Source organism: Acromyrmex echinatior, chromosome 1, assembly GCF_024713525.1.
Source record: "Acromyrmex echinatior isolate Ae372 chromosome 1, ASM2471352v2, whole genome shotgun sequence".
NCBI classification, from domain to species: Eukaryota; Metazoa; Arthropoda; class Insecta; order Hymenoptera; family Formicidae; genus Acromyrmex; species Acromyrmex echinatior.
Genome location: NC_141852.1, coordinates 11,334,162 through 11,350,915, shown reverse-complemented (window position 1 = coordinate 11,350,915; position 16,754 = coordinate 11,334,162). Strand labels below are relative to the sequence as shown.

The 16,754-nt window shown below is 32.6% G+C and overlaps 3 protein-coding genes across 4 annotated transcripts; 1 reads left to right on the top strand and 2 right to left on the bottom strand.

Annotated features, from left to right (window-relative positions):
* Positions 1 to 858: 858 nt before the first annotated feature.
* Positions 859 to 4,507, top strand: LOC105146043 (uncharacterized). The gene is made up of 3 exons (XM_087404923.1): positions 859 to 2,879; positions 4,222 to 4,330; positions 4,385 to 4,507. Exons 1-3 carry the CDS (start codon positions 2,824 to 2,826, stop codon positions 4,505 to 4,507), a joined length of 288 nt encoding a protein of 95 aa, XP_087261049.1. The 5' UTR covers positions 859 to 2,823.
* Positions 4,486 to 11,313, bottom strand: LOC105146027 (protein brambleberry). 2 transcript variants are annotated; one of them, XM_011056045.2, is made up of 9 exons: positions 11,173 to 11,313; positions 9,630 to 10,021; positions 8,704 to 8,889; positions 8,414 to 8,636; positions 8,038 to 8,334; positions 7,642 to 7,854; positions 7,285 to 7,518; positions 6,906 to 7,206; positions 4,486 to 6,830 (listed from the first exon to the last, which is right to left on the bottom strand). In XM_011056045.2, exons 2-9 carry the CDS (start codon positions 9,999 to 10,001, stop codon positions 6,701 to 6,703), a joined length of 1,956 nt encoding a protein of 651 aa, XP_011054347.1. In that variant the 5' UTR covers positions 10,002 to 10,021; positions 11,173 to 11,313; the 3' UTR covers positions 4,486 to 6,700. The 2 variants fall into 2 exon arrangements, with proteins under 2 accessions (XP_011054347.1, XP_011054346.1); XM_011056044.2 differs by lacking the exon at positions 11,173 to 11,313 and adding an exon at positions 10,447 to 10,975.
* On the bottom strand, positions 11,109 to 16,201 carry LOC105146028 (nonsense-mediated mRNA decay factor SMG8). Its single transcript, XM_011056046.2, has 15 exons — positions 16,086 to 16,201; positions 15,800 to 15,944; positions 15,455 to 15,729; positions 15,098 to 15,328; positions 14,687 to 14,883; positions 14,475 to 14,578; positions 14,125 to 14,318; positions 13,822 to 14,061; positions 13,545 to 13,748; positions 13,364 to 13,473; positions 13,140 to 13,298; positions 12,708 to 12,918; positions 12,191 to 12,499; positions 11,915 to 12,094; positions 11,109 to 11,348 (listed from the first exon to the last, which is right to left on the bottom strand). Exons 1-15 carry the CDS (start codon positions 16,124 to 16,126, stop codon positions 11,228 to 11,230), a joined length of 2,721 nt encoding a protein of 906 aa, XP_011054348.1. The 5' UTR covers positions 16,127 to 16,201; the 3' UTR covers positions 11,109 to 11,227.
* Positions 16,202 to 16,754: the final 553 nt, after the last annotated feature.

The window sequence follows — 16,754 nt, the reverse complement described above, 5'->3', positions numbered from 1 at the left end:
TGATTTTTAGAATTCTTGGAATTTTAGACGGTGCAACTTGCTAATTCATCAATTTTCGAGAATCTTAATTTTCTCGATTTGAAATCTGAAATTCTCGAAATTTTAAATAATTTTACATGTTTAATGACAAACGTGACAAGGACAATTAATGGCAAGGCTGATCGCGACAAGAAAAAAGAAGAATGCAAAAGAGGATATGTAATACTTCTACGAATGTGGGTCACCAAAGAAGAGGAATGAATGGACACAGAGTCTCTGTTTACTAGCTCTGTTATTTCTACACTAAACTAGTAATACTGATTCACATCTGTGAATGCCACAATTACAGAATTGTAAGAGTGTCTGTCGTGATACATAGAAGAATACGGAGGAAAAAAAAGTTGCGTTTCAGAGTCTTCTGTATTTGTGTAACAAATAAACAAAAGTGCGAGAAAAACGACAAGAAGACTACGCCTTTCTTCGCGAAACTTCTGAAACTTCTCGCAAAGACGAGAGGAGGGAGGGAGATTCGAAACGTCGTGTGAACCGGATCTCTCGTCACCGCCAGCTGTCAAGCCGACTTGTCTTCTCTCATCTCTTATACAACTGTGATGTTTTCCCTACCGATATACCGTGCGAGACGCAACCGGCGACACTTTAAACAGTTTAAACTAATCAACGTCGACTCTGATACAATTCTTGGTAAAAAAAATTTGTATCAATGTCTTGCAAAAATAGTCAAATCAAACCGGTAGTTATCTTGGAAATTATAAAAGTATTAATTTTCAAAAAAAATTTTAAATTTAAATATTCTTCTTAATCTGAGAATATTAATTATTTGCAGCTGTGTAAGATTCTCATTAACATTATTAATATTCTTATAAAGATATTATTTGCATTAAAAATTATTAAATTGTTTGTCAATTTGATAAATAATTTATTTTACTACTCCGATCCTATACTCACAATTGTGTTTCAAGATTAAAAAAGATTTCGGGGCGCAGTTTGCAAAATCAAACGTATATATAAATTCACATAGAAATATTTAAGCACTAAGATCCACTTTGACCGAATATAGGAATTCTTTTTTTAATTAGAATATTAATATATTAATAATATTTGAGATTATATTAACATAATAATTAATATATAAATTATTTTTATACATAGTCAAAGAATTGATGTATAATAATTTGTAACGAGAGTGGAGAATGTGAAGAGGAAGAAAGTAATTAATCGAGAACGCGGAAAAAAGGCGCGGAAAAAAGGCATAGTAACTGAGCTGGGTACATTTATGGGGACATGTTTTAGTGGATAGTATTCATTGGGGAAGTCCATCGCGCGTCATCGAGGTGTCGTAAAAAAAAGTTTATAAGAAAAAAAAGGTCTGCCGATCTACGCTCGTGGGAAGCCGCCGTTAAGTATGTATGTATCATTGATAATTCCGCAGCATTTCGCAAAGGAGTTCTTCTCTATTTAGTTTTTAGATCTCTTTCTGAGTTTATTTTATTTTATTTATGTTATTGTTTTAATTTTTCAGTTATCTTTTCCCAGACTTTAACGGACAGAGTAGTGCAAGAGGACCGATTTGAAAGGTTCTCTGTGAAAACAATCGTGCAATGTAATAAATACACGGCCTATGAGACGACAGTCGTTTGCCTTCAGCATAGAGACAGATTTCGGAGAAGGACGTGCGTTTCTTTTTTTTTCTCTTTTTTGTTCTGCTCATGAAAGATGATCGATGTGTAATATGGTCCGGTCGTCGAAGAGTCTCAAGAGGACGGGAACGATGTTGACGCACGGAGATAATGTGATGATTGGTTCGTCGCCGTATTATTTTCGCCACCCTAGAGAATCGGCAAAAGCGCAGGACGATCGCGTAATGTCGGAACAAAACGGTTAGTTTCTTTTTTTCTTCTCTTTGAAATCCTTCGATTGTATTACACATCCATTTACATGTCGAATGAATCTCCAATCGATATTTTTAAGCGAGATATTATAAGTTTCATGCAAAATCCAGTTTTGAAGTAAAAGCATTGTATTTTTTTCTAATCTCCTAGTTGTTTTGTAGGTTTTTGTGTCAGTTAATTAGAGCTGTTACTTTTGATAACTACAAAGATTCGAAAGAATTTTGAATTTTCGAACTTAACTTTCGAATCTTCGAAGTGTAAGATATTTTAAGGCTTTTTGAGTTTCAGAGTTATATTTTGAAGCTTCTTTAGGAGTTACTTTAAACTTTTAAAGTTCATAGTTGATTTCGAAGAATTAAATTCTTTCGAAACTTCGAATCTTCATAGTTGTCAAAAGTTAATAATTCTAATTTCTTTTATTCTCTAAGTTTTCTCCATAATTTTTCAGAGCATTGACTCGATCTGATAAAAATAATATTCTTCGATATTCTTCTTGGAGATTTCTTCGTTTATTATACGCATCTAGTTTACATCGTGCACTTGATATGAATACTAACTAATAATTTTCTATTGAATTATCTTAATTTCAGCGATACGTGAAAATATATACATGATATGTATATTTAATTAATCATTTTGATGCATATTGTATCAATTTAGTACATCATTCTTTGAATACGTTACTGAAATTAAAATAATTTAATAGAAAGTTACTAATTAATACACGTATTAAGTGCACTGTAAACTAGACCATTATATGCACATGAGATAATTTTTTGACCTTTTTAAATGATATATTTGATAAATTACTTGCTCATTGTTTTGCACAGCGGACGACAAGCCTTCGGTAATTTTAACAATTGCGTCATCCAAGGGAAGATGCAAATACTGCATTTACAGTATTATTGGGATACTGTTGGTCTTGTTGTGCATCATGATCAGTGGAATGCTGTTCCCATATCCTCTGCGTGCTTCATGTATTATTAAATGGTAATTACACTCTATGTACGCATCAACAGTTAACACACGAACGGTTTGTGAGAATTGTGCTGTAGAAAAACGGATAATACTTTGACAAAGTTGAGGAAGTTACTTCATAAGTTACTTTTTACATTACCTTATATGTGTTTGTTATAGAAATTCAGTACAAAAAGTAGTACAAAATTGAGCAAATAATATAACCAAAAATAAAATACTCGAACTTGTACTCAATTTCTAATAATAAAAGGTAACTTATAAGTAATTTACAAATTTATTTTTACAAACTAACTTTCCAAATCCTGTATTTTAACTAGATAACCACGCTTGTTATGTGTTCTTTTTAAATTCAGATAAGTTTTTTATGGAACTTTGAGTACCAAGACAGAATTTTCAATAAATACCAATGTTATAACTTCACACTCAACATTTAACTGCTACAACATTTAACTGTTATAATATGTATTATATTATATTTATAATTGAATGTGAAATTCTAACAATGATGTTATATTATGTTCAGTTGGTATTTACTGGATTTTCAAAAAGCTAAAATTCCGAAATTGTAAGAAATCATATATAGAAAAAAAAATTTCGTCATTTTTTCGCGAATAAATGCCACGCCATTCGCCAAAAGCTATTCATCGATTATCAAACACTTCGTCGCAACAAAATAACGAGCAAAACGTCGGTATTTTTATGAACAGGTTCAAGAGCTTTTTGAACGGATTTACATTCTGCCACAGCTGCCGTTATCGTTTTCTTTTTTCTCTGAGCGCCGAGAGATCGGATCCCTTTCATCCTACGGCAATAGCTAATGCGAATGATTGTCGCGTCGTTTTTACGAGGACTAGAGCTTTCGAAAAGTTTCTTTTGAAGCAACGTCCACGCCGCTCCTGCGTGGATACACGTTATATACACAGGGAAACTCAATATCGCCGGCGCGACGTGGAGCTCGTATATTTTACTTTGGCCGGGACGACACCGCCCGAAAAATAAACGATCCGCGCTTTTCCGACTTCACGAGAACGGACGGCGTCGTACCGGGGTAGCTCGCTATTTTATTACTTTCGGTCGCTTCGAGTATCTTTTAAAATTAACATCAAGGAGGTGGTACAAAAACTTTAGAACCGATACACTTCTTATATAAAAAAAAAATATATAGAGTATATCTCTAACCAAAGAAAGATGGATGCGTTTGAAAAGAAGAGCAGAAATAAATCGCAGTTTATAAATATTATCCTAAAACGCATTAGAAATTTAAGTGTAAAAGTATACAAAGATGAAACGATTCCTACGGAAATATTTTATTCAATTGAATTATTTAAATACTTTTTAAAGATAATTACTCTAGGAAGTTTGACGATCCGTGCGCGCATGTGATGCAAAAGTTCCGACGCCAGATAACGAATTGGTCTTCTTGGAACACTTGTCAACAGCGTGACGGCACTTGTCAGTATACGGTAAGAGTAATGTCTGATTTTTTTAAATGCAAATTAACTTTAATTTTTATCTAGCTCAAGCTACCTGTGGAGAGTAACATAATTAGAGCGACGCACAGGACATCGAAGTCGCTCGAGAGGATCGAGATCATCTTCGAGGAGATAAACAATACGTGTTTCGCTAAAGTAAACTTTTAATTAAACATAATAATTATTATACGATAAATAATGAAAACACAAACAATATTACAATATGCGTCGAAAACAATATGAGATATCTCATTAATTTCACATTAATGTTTATCCAGCGAGAAATGATTCATCGAATCAACATCGATATGATGATTTCGATGTCAATTAAATGTTGATTCGATGTCTAATTGACAGTCATTTCTCGTTGAGTAATGACGCATTCTTTATAAATTTGATATTAAAGAATGTATTAAATATTTTTCTTTAATAATTATATGTAAAACTTTAAAGTTTAACAATAAGATAGGAAACAAGATCGGTAGTTTGTCTCGGTAAGTCTAAAGGCTCAAGACGCTCGCACGGAATGCAAGAGATCCGGGTTCGACTCCCGGCCGAGGCAATATTTTTCGCAATAAGTTTATTACAGTTTTTTAAGATTAATATGGAGAATTTGGGAGGATTATTAATATTTCAGATCAATTGCGTTAATGCCGACAACCATCGGCACGTAATTTCTGAAATTAATTCATTTGTTTGAAAATATATAATATGTATTAGTTCTTAATACTCAGACCGTAGTGGCGCTTTGGATTTAAAGTAATCTTAAAGTTTAAATTGCCGAATGCTAGACTAACGAAAATATCATTTATATGTAGGCTGAATCTGTTTCAAGCAATTGGTTCATAATATTCGATTACGGGAGAAATTATTGCAATCTGCACAACTTGGTAGTGGGAGCTGATCTCGACAGACACGCGAAATTTCAGGAGCTAACCAATGATGCTACGTGCACGCAATTCAATATGGCAGTCTGTTGATGAAACAAGACACACCGATTTCTTGTGGTTTTTCAAAACTTACATGTGTAAATTTATTTCAAAATTTATGTATGAATTATATATTATATTGTTATATATTATACATATATAAAGTTTTTATATTATATATAAAGTACTTATATATTGTATAATTATATATATTAAAATATATATAGTTGATATATAAATTGAGAAATAATCGTTAATTACATAGAAAATGAAAATATTTAAAAAATAAACTTAATATAAATATAATATATATACGTATATGAAACTATATATGCATTATGTTTACGTTAATTCTTCAAAATTTATATATATTTTCATAACATTCCAACGAGAGCCGGAATAAGTTCGAAAAACCATAAGTTTTTTAATATTTATAATAAAAATTTATATTTATATTAATTTACAGAGTTTCTTATGTAAGTGTTACAAGATCATTTATATCATAAGTTTGTACTTCGATATATCCTTTCTTATAAAACAGTAGATACAATATATAACAGTAGAATTATATCTCGCTATAAATATTAAATATCGCTTACGTTAAACACAGAACTAATTATTATTATTATTATCCATTATTATGGAAAAAATAAGACATTACGTATCTTCTTTAAATATGTATTGTACATTTATCATTGAGAGGAATGTATATTTCTATTAACTGATCAGACAAAATCAGATTTTAAATAAATTGAGATCTAATTATACAAATAGTTAAAGCTTCAATTGTTGAAATAATTCGAACACAGAGAGAAATTTAAGTGAAAATAACATTCGTAAAGAGGAACGTTTATTTTATTTTACACTTCCGTAAAGTCAAATTGAAACAATTGAAACTGTTTGATTTTATTTATTTTCAGACTTGAATGATCAGAGCTATTTAGAATTTGATCTTGAAATTCATACTATTTAAACTGTGCTATTGAAAACAATTTATGGTTTTTAATAGCACAGTTCTTAGCTGTGCAAAGTGCGTCTCGACATAGAAATATACTTGAATCCCAACGATCAAATAATACAAGTCATATAAATTAATTTAATTAAAACGCCTACCTAACTAAAACACTAAAATATATATATATTGAAAATATTCATATCAAATTTAAAGTGATCTTGAGATCATTATTATCAAAAGAACATTATTTACAAAATCGCAAAATGTACATAAATTATTTAATAACCATATTTAATTATTTATGCTTTCCAAAGTAATTATTTTTCTCATGAACTTTTTTTCTCGGATTACTTTGTTATTAAAATCGTACTAATTATCGTACTAATATTTTACATTATAATAAATAAATATTCAACCCCAATTTTTAGCAATTATTATATAAACATTATTATTTTGCAATTATTAATCTTTTTTCGATTAATCCAGATGCTCACTCGATGTACCGGAATGGTGATAACAGTAGTTATATCCGGGTGAAACAAACGCTCGACATCTCCTGCCATTTCTCGTTATTCCCATACAAGGTATTTTCAGCATCGGAGTATTACTGAAAACATTCCTTAGCTATTTTACGATTTCCTCTTTTTTAAAATAATTTTTCTGACAACAATTATTTATTTACCTTCTACTTCGTGGCAAATCCATGTTATACCGAAAATGCTCAAACGACTTTCCTGTGTCGTTAAAATCATTTGTGTTATAATCGTTATGATCTGTGACATAATTATCTTGATACTGCCATGACGTTATGTTGTCGATAGAAGAATCACATTCTATCAGACCTTTTGTTAATGCAGACTGCAAGTGAATAATGTCCTCACGCTTCTTCCTCGACGGTTGATACGAACAAGAGAGCTCTTCATGCGCATTTAAATTACGTCCACCCCATGAAGCGACTGCCTCTAACAAGGCATTCAATTTTCCTGGACAAATTATCGGATGTTGTAATAATCATCAAACCATTTCTCTCGCTTAATTTCAATCTTAAATAGAAGAAATACCTCTGAAATTATTTATTTGCAAAACGCTGAGATTGTACAGTTTTCGCACTTTACTCATTAATCTTGTGTGTAACTGCATTTTTGGTACAGAATTAAAATTCGACGAAGATGTGTTGTCACGCGCAATTCCATTTGAATAACCTTTTTGTTGATGAATCAGCTTAATTAACTCCGTCTTCGCTTCCGGGACGTTTGGTCCGATTATACGTTGTATTCCCAGCATTAAAAAATGCACTGTGTTAAAGAAATAAACGGCAAACGTTAATGTAATATATCAAGTATTCGTATGCATTACACAATTACTCTCTCGTTTTCTATATTTTAGAAACATTTTATCACACGTTTTAATGTACTCACTTGCAGTAATCAAGAATATTAACACCGTTATAGATGTAAAATCTAAACAAGCTTCCGTGCCCTGTTTCAAGTAGGTTACGAGATTCGCTGGTATAACGCCCATGATAGTAGCTCTAGTTAAAAAAGGTGCTTGTAAAAACGCGGCGACTATCATCGCCACTAATAAATACATAATGTGTAAAAATATGCGATATGCTTTTTGCATTTGTTCACCTAAAAAAACAGAAACAATATATATTGCATTATTAATATATTCCAATTAACCTAATGTTTTTTTTTTCAAACAAAAGTTTTTAACTTAACATGATCATCATGTAATTAATTTAATAAAATTCTTTTTACACAATTATTAAATTAGATCGCTTTCTTATAAAACAAATATATCTTATATCATACCAGTATCGCCGATGTAATCAGTAATCCACCCCAATTTTTGATCTACTTCCGTGCGCATTGTATTAGTGAGATTCCAAATGTACTGGATGGTATCGTTAATTTGCGTGAGCATCTGCATCGTTTGCTCGTATTGGAGGATAGTTTCCTCATGTTGTTGTAACAAATAATTTGTGCTTTGTTCGATTTTTTCCCAGATTATTTGCGCTTGTTCTTGTATGGTAAACAAATCCTGTAATACCTCCTTATGATTTTCTCCACGTTCGATAGCCTGTTGCTCAAAATCTTTATGTGCCTTTTCTGAAGAACATTAAATATATTCAGAATTTCTACGTATAATAATACAAAAAACCATGTATAAAAAGTTTGGTTTACTAACCTAATTTGTTTTTTATTTCTTCCGTCATGACTGCAAGCTGAGCGTGGCCAGATCGTATTAACGCTTTTTCATTATACAACTCTCTTAGGTTTGTTGTTACAAGATTATGAGCTGTTGCCTGAGCATCCTTCAAATTTTCTTGTTGTGACAAAAGTAGCTTGTTTTTTTCAGTTAACGATAATAGAGCTTCCGTTGTTTGTTCTTCCAGACGATCTTGACCGTGCTATTTAATACAATTATAATGCCTCAATTAAAGAATAAATCAAGAAATATTGAAGAAATGTAATTACCTTCAAGGAATTCAATGCCTTGATTTGAGAATGCGCAGACTGCATCAGTTTGTTGACAGTTAATTCTGTAAGAGCACGAAATTGTGTATTTCGAGCTGCATAACAAATTGCCCTCGCTCTGTTACTTATTAAGTGATACGCATTCCACATATCAGCATCCATGTCGGTTGTACATTGCTTAAGAGACTAAAAAAAAAACAACCATATTTTGTACTTACACTAACTTATACAACAAAGTTACACAATTGTATTCTGTCACATGCACATATTTTCAAGACTTCACACTCTTTTTGGCACTATTCATTATTTATTATTTATGTTTCTAATTTTTTTAAATTGAAATCAAGCTTATTGCGATATTAAAATTTGCATGAATAGAACACTAGTACAACACAGTACAACATATGTGGCACTAGGCAACTGAAACCATAAGCTTTGAGGAGGTCCACTAAAGTAAAGGGAGGGGGAAGTGTGCAGGTTTGAACAGGCATGGAATTTACCCCCTCAAACTATGAAGGGTTCTGACATTCTGCAGTATAAGCGTATCCTGTTCTCGTACTAACAATGTAAGTACTCTTCTCATTAACAAAAATCGATAAATTTTAATAAACTCTTAGACATACGAGAGCATTAAACATTCATTAAAAGCCACAGAAATATAATAAATATAATAAAATACTCTCTCTATTGTATATATAATTCAATTATTCCTGTATAAATTTTATAAAACAATAGAATATAGAAGATATCGACTCGATAATCGACAAATCATAATGGAAATAACGAAACCCAGACAATATAAACATTATTTATCGTAACATTTGATATTTTTATGACATTGACGTCAAAATCGACAATAATATCTGTTTGCTATCTAGAAAGGTTTTTTTTTTTTGTAAAGACGCTGTGTTTTATGAAGTACGTACCATTTCTTCAGTGCAGGGAAACATTTTCCTGCCTTCAACTGCTGATTGGCAGTTAAGGAGATTGACACCCAGTTTTGCTAGCTCTTCCTCTGTCATGTCAGAACATGAGGTTTTAATCTTTATGATGACCTTGTGCTGACAAGTCTCCAATGGGGAAGACACTTGAATATCCGTGAACTTGGAAGCCTCTTGAAGAAATTTCTCATCCTCTGTCATTGACTCATAAGGAATTGAGATCAGAGGCACACCATCAGCGACAAGGACATTCGAATCATCTGTTTTTTTACTCCACAGCCAATCCAGCATAGATGTGTTACCAATTTTACAATTAAATGACAAGATAAATGTTATCAAGAGAAGTCTACACTCCATTTTGCACCTGACTTATTGATCTGAAATAAGAAGCAAGAACAACTAATTGATTGATCTGAAATAAGAATCAAGAACAACTTAAACTGTTCCAAAATTTACTATCAATGCTAAAAATCTAATTCATATTAAAATCACTATAATTTTCAGTATTGACATTAAATTTTGAAATCTGAAGTTTTGCATTAACTCTTAATACACACGATTGGGTGATTTTCGTGTCCTGTACATTTTTTTTTTTCGAAAAACTAGAAGCACAAGTAAATAGAATATTTATATACAATTTTTTAAATACACAACCTCATACACACTTTCTAAAGATATTAAAGTATACGTAAGAATCACTTAATAATTCTTGTATATTTGTTAAAATAATGAAAATTAATGAATAATCCATCATGTGTACTAAGAGTATAAAAAAATCAATACTGAAATACATGATGATTACCTAAAAGTCCTAAAACTATCGACGAGCCTTGACAATAATCGAGATAAATAAATAATGCACGATCATCTGTTCTTGTTGAAGACTGATGTTACAAAACTGCACCACTAAAAATAGACAGTCGTCCGCTCCGGAACTGTTGTGTAGTTTCACTGACAACGCGCCAACGTGAAAATTGCGACAAGAGTTTCTCTCGGGATAAGCGAGCGATGGAGTATCTATCCGTTTCGCGAATTCAAACGCGATGACAAGTACTTTTCATGTGTTTCGTCCGTGTGCTTCAACGGTTGCGCCGTTCAAAATGCGCAAATGGCGATCAAGGACAAAGTCATCTGCGCGATTGTGTCCATCATATCGTTTTCCTCACTCTGACTTCTCGTCGTGAAACCATCGCGAGAGTTGCGCTCTATCCATTTCTATTCTACCGCGAAAGGAGATCGAAGGGATCTTCGAAGAATTTATGATGAAAACATTGGAAACTATCGTTGCGTTTCTGCACTTTTGAGATGAGGAACGCCGGAACGGGCCAATCGCGAGCGCGATAAAAAGTGTTCCACCATATTTCATCGAACTTTTGAAAGCGACCAATCGGTGCCATGACCATATGATGCGCGCGCGCTCATTGATCGTTCTGAATCAGGATTAGCAAGGAGTCGAGTCGAGAATTCACAAACTGTAAACTAAGTAATTTATTTTCCAACGCACAGTTATTTTGAAACACATACGCACTTGTATTATATACGACGATATCTTCGATGATATATTTTGTATATCAGTCGCCTCTTCATTTCTTCTCTGGCACAACCTCGCTGATGCCGTACATACCAGCTAACAAACGCCCGTGAGCTGGAGGTACCGGTTCCTTGGGTGGTAAATACGGTCCCTTCTCGCCCATATATACATATCTTTAGAATTTTTTTAAGAAAACTTATCGAAGAAAGTTACAAAGATGAGAACTGTTTCTTTTTTGTTATATTACAATATAATTATATTATTATTATTGTAATTGTAAAATATAATTATAATATAACTGTTAAAAAAGTATACTATTATAATGAAAACGTTGAACAAGTGACTTGTATTCATTTTCATTAATGTAAATTAACTATAATCTCGATTTGATTTACTATTTTTTTTCTAATTCTAAGTTAGAATTAGAAAGAGTAATAATTTTTAAAATTAGAAAAAAACAAAGAGTGAATTAAATCAAGATTAAAGTTAATCAGTTTTATCTACAATAAAATGAATTTATGACATGTTAATTTTTTTTAACTTATTTTTTATTCTTATCTAATATTTAAAACTAGAAAAAGATAAAAAATAAGTTAATCTAAGATTAGAATTAAACTGCATTTGTAAAACGAGCATTAGTTCTGAGAATTAGAAAAAGAATATATTAATCTATATTAATAGAATCAGGCATTAGCCTTGCATTATATTAACATTTAAAATATATATACAAAAAGGATACGGCAATCTCAAGATCCAATATGCACTCTGGGAAAGCTTGATCGGTTCCTCACATCCAGTGACGAATATTGGGCAAGGTGGAGGACCAGGTTGAACTCGAGGGTTCAACGTGACGTGCACTGGCGCTTTAGGTGTCACTACATGAATTCTCATCAGCTGAGCGATTAAGGGTTTAGTTTGTCTAAAAAAGAATAAAAAGAAAAAGAAATATATACTTCCGCGTTCACATTTATGAATCATATCTTCATTAAACCGAATACGATTGGGTTCTACGAACCTGCAAGGGCAAGGAAAGTATAGAGGCATATCAGCGGTGCTCGACGTCACTTTGTTACCACTGTCTTTCACTATGCCATTTCCAGTCGCTTTTAATACCTTATCGGGTGCAGACGCCATAAAGCGATGTCCACGCGGACACTCGTATTCCACCCCGACAAATATTTTCACCACGAATTCCTTGCCTCCTTTCGATTTACGACCACGTATGGCGTTCATATTTTGGAAATTCTTGCCTCCTCGTGGGCAATAACCTCCGTGATCGCCCACTAGCGGCCACAGTGGATTTCGTTCTTTCTGATGCTCCAGTCTGTAATGGATATTTATTTTTCTTATACCTGTTTCCATTAATATAAATTAATTTTAATATCGATTCGACTCATTCTTCATGTTTTTTTAATCCCAGAAAAAGATGAAGAGAGAGTAAGTTAATTAAACTTAATCGATATTGGTAGAAACGAACATTAGAAAATTTTTCTGTAAAGAACCGATATATGTAGATAAAACTTTCTTCTCACCTAACAGTCACGTCCCATGGTAGTAAAAATGCGGAGGTAGGGAATACTCCGATTTGATGCTGCAATCCCAAATTGTGAGAGTAAAGACTACTCGGTCCAAGGCATACCAGAGACCAATTGGAGAATTGCGGCAGCAAGCCGGCCGGTGATTCAGTGTGTAACATTCCAGGTAGATATTCTGTCGTAGATGGTTGTCTAACCAAAGATTTGTCTGTAAAACGCATATATCAGTATAAATTTCTAATTAAATACTTGAATTCATCCCAAGCAGAATGATAAATTACAATAATGTTAGAATGAATCGTATGTTAAAATGAATCGTAATTAATTAAAAAAATGACTTTTAGTAATTATTTCAGAGCCATTTTGATGTTATTTTGATGTCACGATGACTTGTGTTCTGCTTGGGATACTTCTGTAGCGATGAAACACCTTTAGAGTTTTCTGCATCGCTGTCAATGACTTCTATAACAACTTTGTGCGAGTCACTCGGCGTCAGACTTGTTTTATTGCTTAATCTCGGAATATCTCCTTCTATCGGGTCGCTCGTTGCCGACGATTGACCACCGCTACCATAATCTGTATTTTCATCTGCAATATTTTTAGATATTATACACTCAATAAAAAAACGTCTTTTTATCAACGCTATTACTTGCCATTCAAAGTATCGGTTCCTAAACTACAAGCTTGCGTGTCTTGTGGTGTGGAAGATCCATTGCGACTGAAGGAATCATGATGTTTCGTTGCTGAAAATAACTGCGCTGCTCTAGATGAAGAAAAACAAGAAAGTAAATTAATATTATCGGGAAGAAATCTCTTACAACACGAATGTTGTACCTATAGTTATGTGTGCTGGGTTGAAACACGGGGAACTGTATGCTTTCTAGTTGTGCGCAACCGCATTGTTTCGCTAACATTTGAAAATAGTCGTGATTCGCCTGTCTCAGACTGAAGGGATCTTCTCTCGAGCCTTGGACCCTGCCGCAATTGCAAGCGCACACATATCTCACGCCACTGCAATGCTCTCTAACAGGTAATTCACTGCGGATGAAAATAAAGACAATTAATATAAAGCACATATGAATATGTAATAATTTATTATAAGAAAGCATGCCTGTCGTCCTCTCTGGGCTCAGTTTGTTCTCCACCTCCCGCACCTTCGCTACCTCCTCTGTGAATAGGATTCGTACAAGGATGACCGGTGAGTGATAACACTTCGCACATTTGTCGACCAGCTCGCCAATGCTTGTCACATTCAGCTTGTAATTTCTCATTAAATTCCTCGAACAATGGACCGCGGGCATGCATTTCAAAGACTGCCATTGCATGTGCTAATTTCGACTCGTGATACGCTCTAAAAAGTAAAAAAGTTTTTGGGACGTGATATAGCCATCGCAATCATCTCAAACAATTTTACCTTGTATAATGCTGCGGCAAGTTCTCTTGATATGCTTGTAAAGCTCTCGGAAGTACTTTGCTACATCGACTTTTACTAAATTTCACATCAGTATCTAATAAATTGTGAAGCGTCAACAGTTCTTTATCTGTTCCATAAATAAAGTAATCGAAAACTTTGTTTGCTACTTGGCAAAATATGTTTAAAGTAGGTATCTAAAAAGTGTCACTCAACTTTTATTTTATCGTAAAATATTGTTTTAATATTATTATTTAATAAATATTAATAATATAATATTTAATAAATATCATATTCAGTATTAACATAATATATATAGCATTAGATTAGCTATTTATTTTATAATTATGTACCTCAAAATGGGCCGGTATAGAGTGTCGGCTAACATTATCATCGAATCCTCTTGCAAAAGCCAAATTTATATGTTGTTGTATAAACGATCTAAACATGTGAGTCTCTGTAAATACAGAGATTTATATATATATATATAATTATGTTTTACTTATATATATTATATCATCACTCATTATTTCCACGTCCACTTATTTTATCATCATCAATTTACCAGTCTCGGTGTCATCCACTATGATAGGGTTTGAATCTAGATTACTGAGGCTTCTCAATGTTGTGCCATTGGAACTGGTTTTACAACTTTGTATTAACTTTCTCGCCATGTAACCCAACATATCCCTTGAGTCTGTATTTCCGGTATGCACATACACAAATTCTTGATTAGCTGGTATCGCAAACAAGGAATTTGAGCTATCAACAAAGAAAGTGATTTCAATGTTTAGTTGAATTTGTTTTAGGACATCTGATTTGATTGCACCAATATTAACTTTAAGCAAAGCTTAAAATACTTTCTCTCTCTATAAAGAGAGAGAAAGAGACAGAGAAAAAGTTTTAATCTCGCTTAAAGAGTCAAAATAATATTAGAGCAATTGGCCCTTAAAAAGACCATATATTAATTTTATACCTAATATTTGTAACAATCCTATTTTTCCTTAATACATGGTAAATTTGATCTTCCAGGGAATGCTCTAGTTTTTTAATATTAGCCTCATTATCTGGATTTTGAAATACTGCAGGGCAGGTTTCGAAATAAAATAATACCCGTGGTGAACAGGGTCTGGCATTCGAGATCCAATCTTTGGGTAGACTATGAATGCAGCTTAATACATCAGAAAGTTGGGGAGAAATCTTTTGCCTATTACAAATACATTGTAATTATTATTTCATTGGAAGAAAAATTAATTTCTAAATTTTATCATCTATATATTTTCTTAATATAAATCAAATATTTAATTTGATTGAAAACAAGTCTGATGCTAACCTGACTATGTCCATAGCACGAAATAAATGCACATAACTGTAGTCAAAGGTATGTGTTGGATGAGTAAGCACCATTATATGAGATATATGAAATAACACTAGGAGTGCTCTCGCATATTTATCTTTCATATGTGCCCAAATACTGAGAAAATCCTTGCAGTCCTGCTTCTCCGTGAACTTATCATATTCGGCCAGAAGCGTATGAGCATCCAGGAATCCTCTTAAATTCAGGCAAACTGTCTTCTCTTTAGGATTATAATATCCCTCAATTTCACACTGATAAAGGAAATATAAGTCAGGATATCATTTATTAGAAAGTCGTGAAGAGTAAAAGAAGATATCTCACTCCCGACTGCTGATCTATCTCTGGTTCATCCAGGAGACTCAACTGGAGTATAGAACTCAGCATATTTGTCTTGCATCCTTTTGCTCGATACTGAGATTTACCGAACACTGAGATAATTACTACCTTCTTGTCGGTCTGCAAAAAACTAAAAAAAAAAATAAGGAGATCAAAAAAGAACACCTTCAGGTAAATTTTAGAAGATTAATGATATCTGATATTGTGTGAAATTTCGATCTTAGAATTGCTTCAAAGAAATGTTTTTTGCTCTTTACACGTAATTCTGTACCTGTCCACATCACATGGGAGCTTGAATTTATGCGGACGCATCGTAAGTTGTAAGCTTGTTTACATTCAGAATCACAAATAGGTTAGGTTTCACTAGAAAGAAAAACCTGAGAGAGGACATGACGGCCTAAAATCTGTAATTGCAAAATGCTGCCGCGCCTCTGAAGAAGTGGATATTAACTACACAATAATATATTCTCTCTCAGGTTTTTCTCTGCCGATATAATTTCGTTAAGTTCATTTTCCAATGTCGCATATATTATACAAAAAATCTAATGTCGTTTTCATTTCATACACAAGTGAGCGTAATGATTATATTTTATCATAATATATTTAATACCTAACAATAAAATAAAACTGTGGAGTAGTATTGCTATATTAATATTTTAATTTAAAATTTTATTATAGAACTTTAATAAGTATATTTCTATACTTGCGCGGTGTTTAAATGATTCACAATTTATAATTGCTTATTATTTTATAAGTTTCGATTTTTCTTTCATATAATTTTTTCAATAGCTTTCATTTATTTATTCTAATTGGTTTTTAATTTTTGGAAAAAATATAATTTCTAGTCCGTATTCGAAACACTCTTTTTTGAAATTCTACAATATACGTAACATGAACTAAATATGTACTAAATACTAACATCGTAAAAGTGTTTGCCGAA

What these genes read in the sequence shown, in the direction of transcription:
- LOC105146027 (XM_011056045.2), bottom strand. Translation starts at nt 10,001, where the DNA reads ATGGAGTGTAGACTTCTCTTGATAACATTTATCTTGTCATTTAATTGT. An exon ending in AGGCATTGAATTCCTTGAAG is followed by an intron (nt 8,637 to 8,703) that starts GTAATTACATTT and finishes TGTATTAAATAG; the next exon opens with CACGGTCAAGATCGTCTGGA. An exon ending in GATTTGCCACGAAGTAGAAG is followed by an intron (nt 6,831 to 6,905) that starts GTAAATAAATAA and finishes GAATGTTTTCAG; the next exon opens with TAATACTCCGATGCTGAAAA.
- LOC105146043 (XM_087404923.1), top strand. Translation starts at nt 2,824, where the DNA reads ATGATCAGTGGAATGCTGTTCCCATATCCTCTGCGTGCTTCATGTATT. An exon ending in GCTTCATGTATTATTAAATG is followed by an intron (nt 2,880 to 4,221) that starts GTAATTACACTC and finishes TAATTACTCTAG; the next exon opens with GAAGTTTGACGATCCGTGCG. An exon ending in ACGGCACTTGTCAGTATACG is followed by an intron (nt 4,331 to 4,384) that starts GTAAGAGTAATG and finishes ATTTTTATCTAG; the next exon opens with CTCAAGCTACCTGTGGAGAG.
- LOC105146028 (XM_011056046.2), bottom strand. Translation starts at nt 16,126, where the DNA reads ATGCGTCCGCATAAATTCAAGCTCCCATGTGATGTGGACAG. An exon ending in TTGCCGCAGCATTATACAAG is followed by an intron (nt 14,062 to 14,124) that starts GTAAAATTGTTT and finishes TTTACTTTTTAG; the next exon opens with AGCGTATCACGAGTCGAAAT. An exon ending in TACTTTCCTTGCCCTTGCAG is followed by an intron (nt 12,095 to 12,190) that starts GTTCGTAGAACC and finishes ATTCTTTTTTAG; the next exon opens with ACAAACTAAACCCTTAATCG.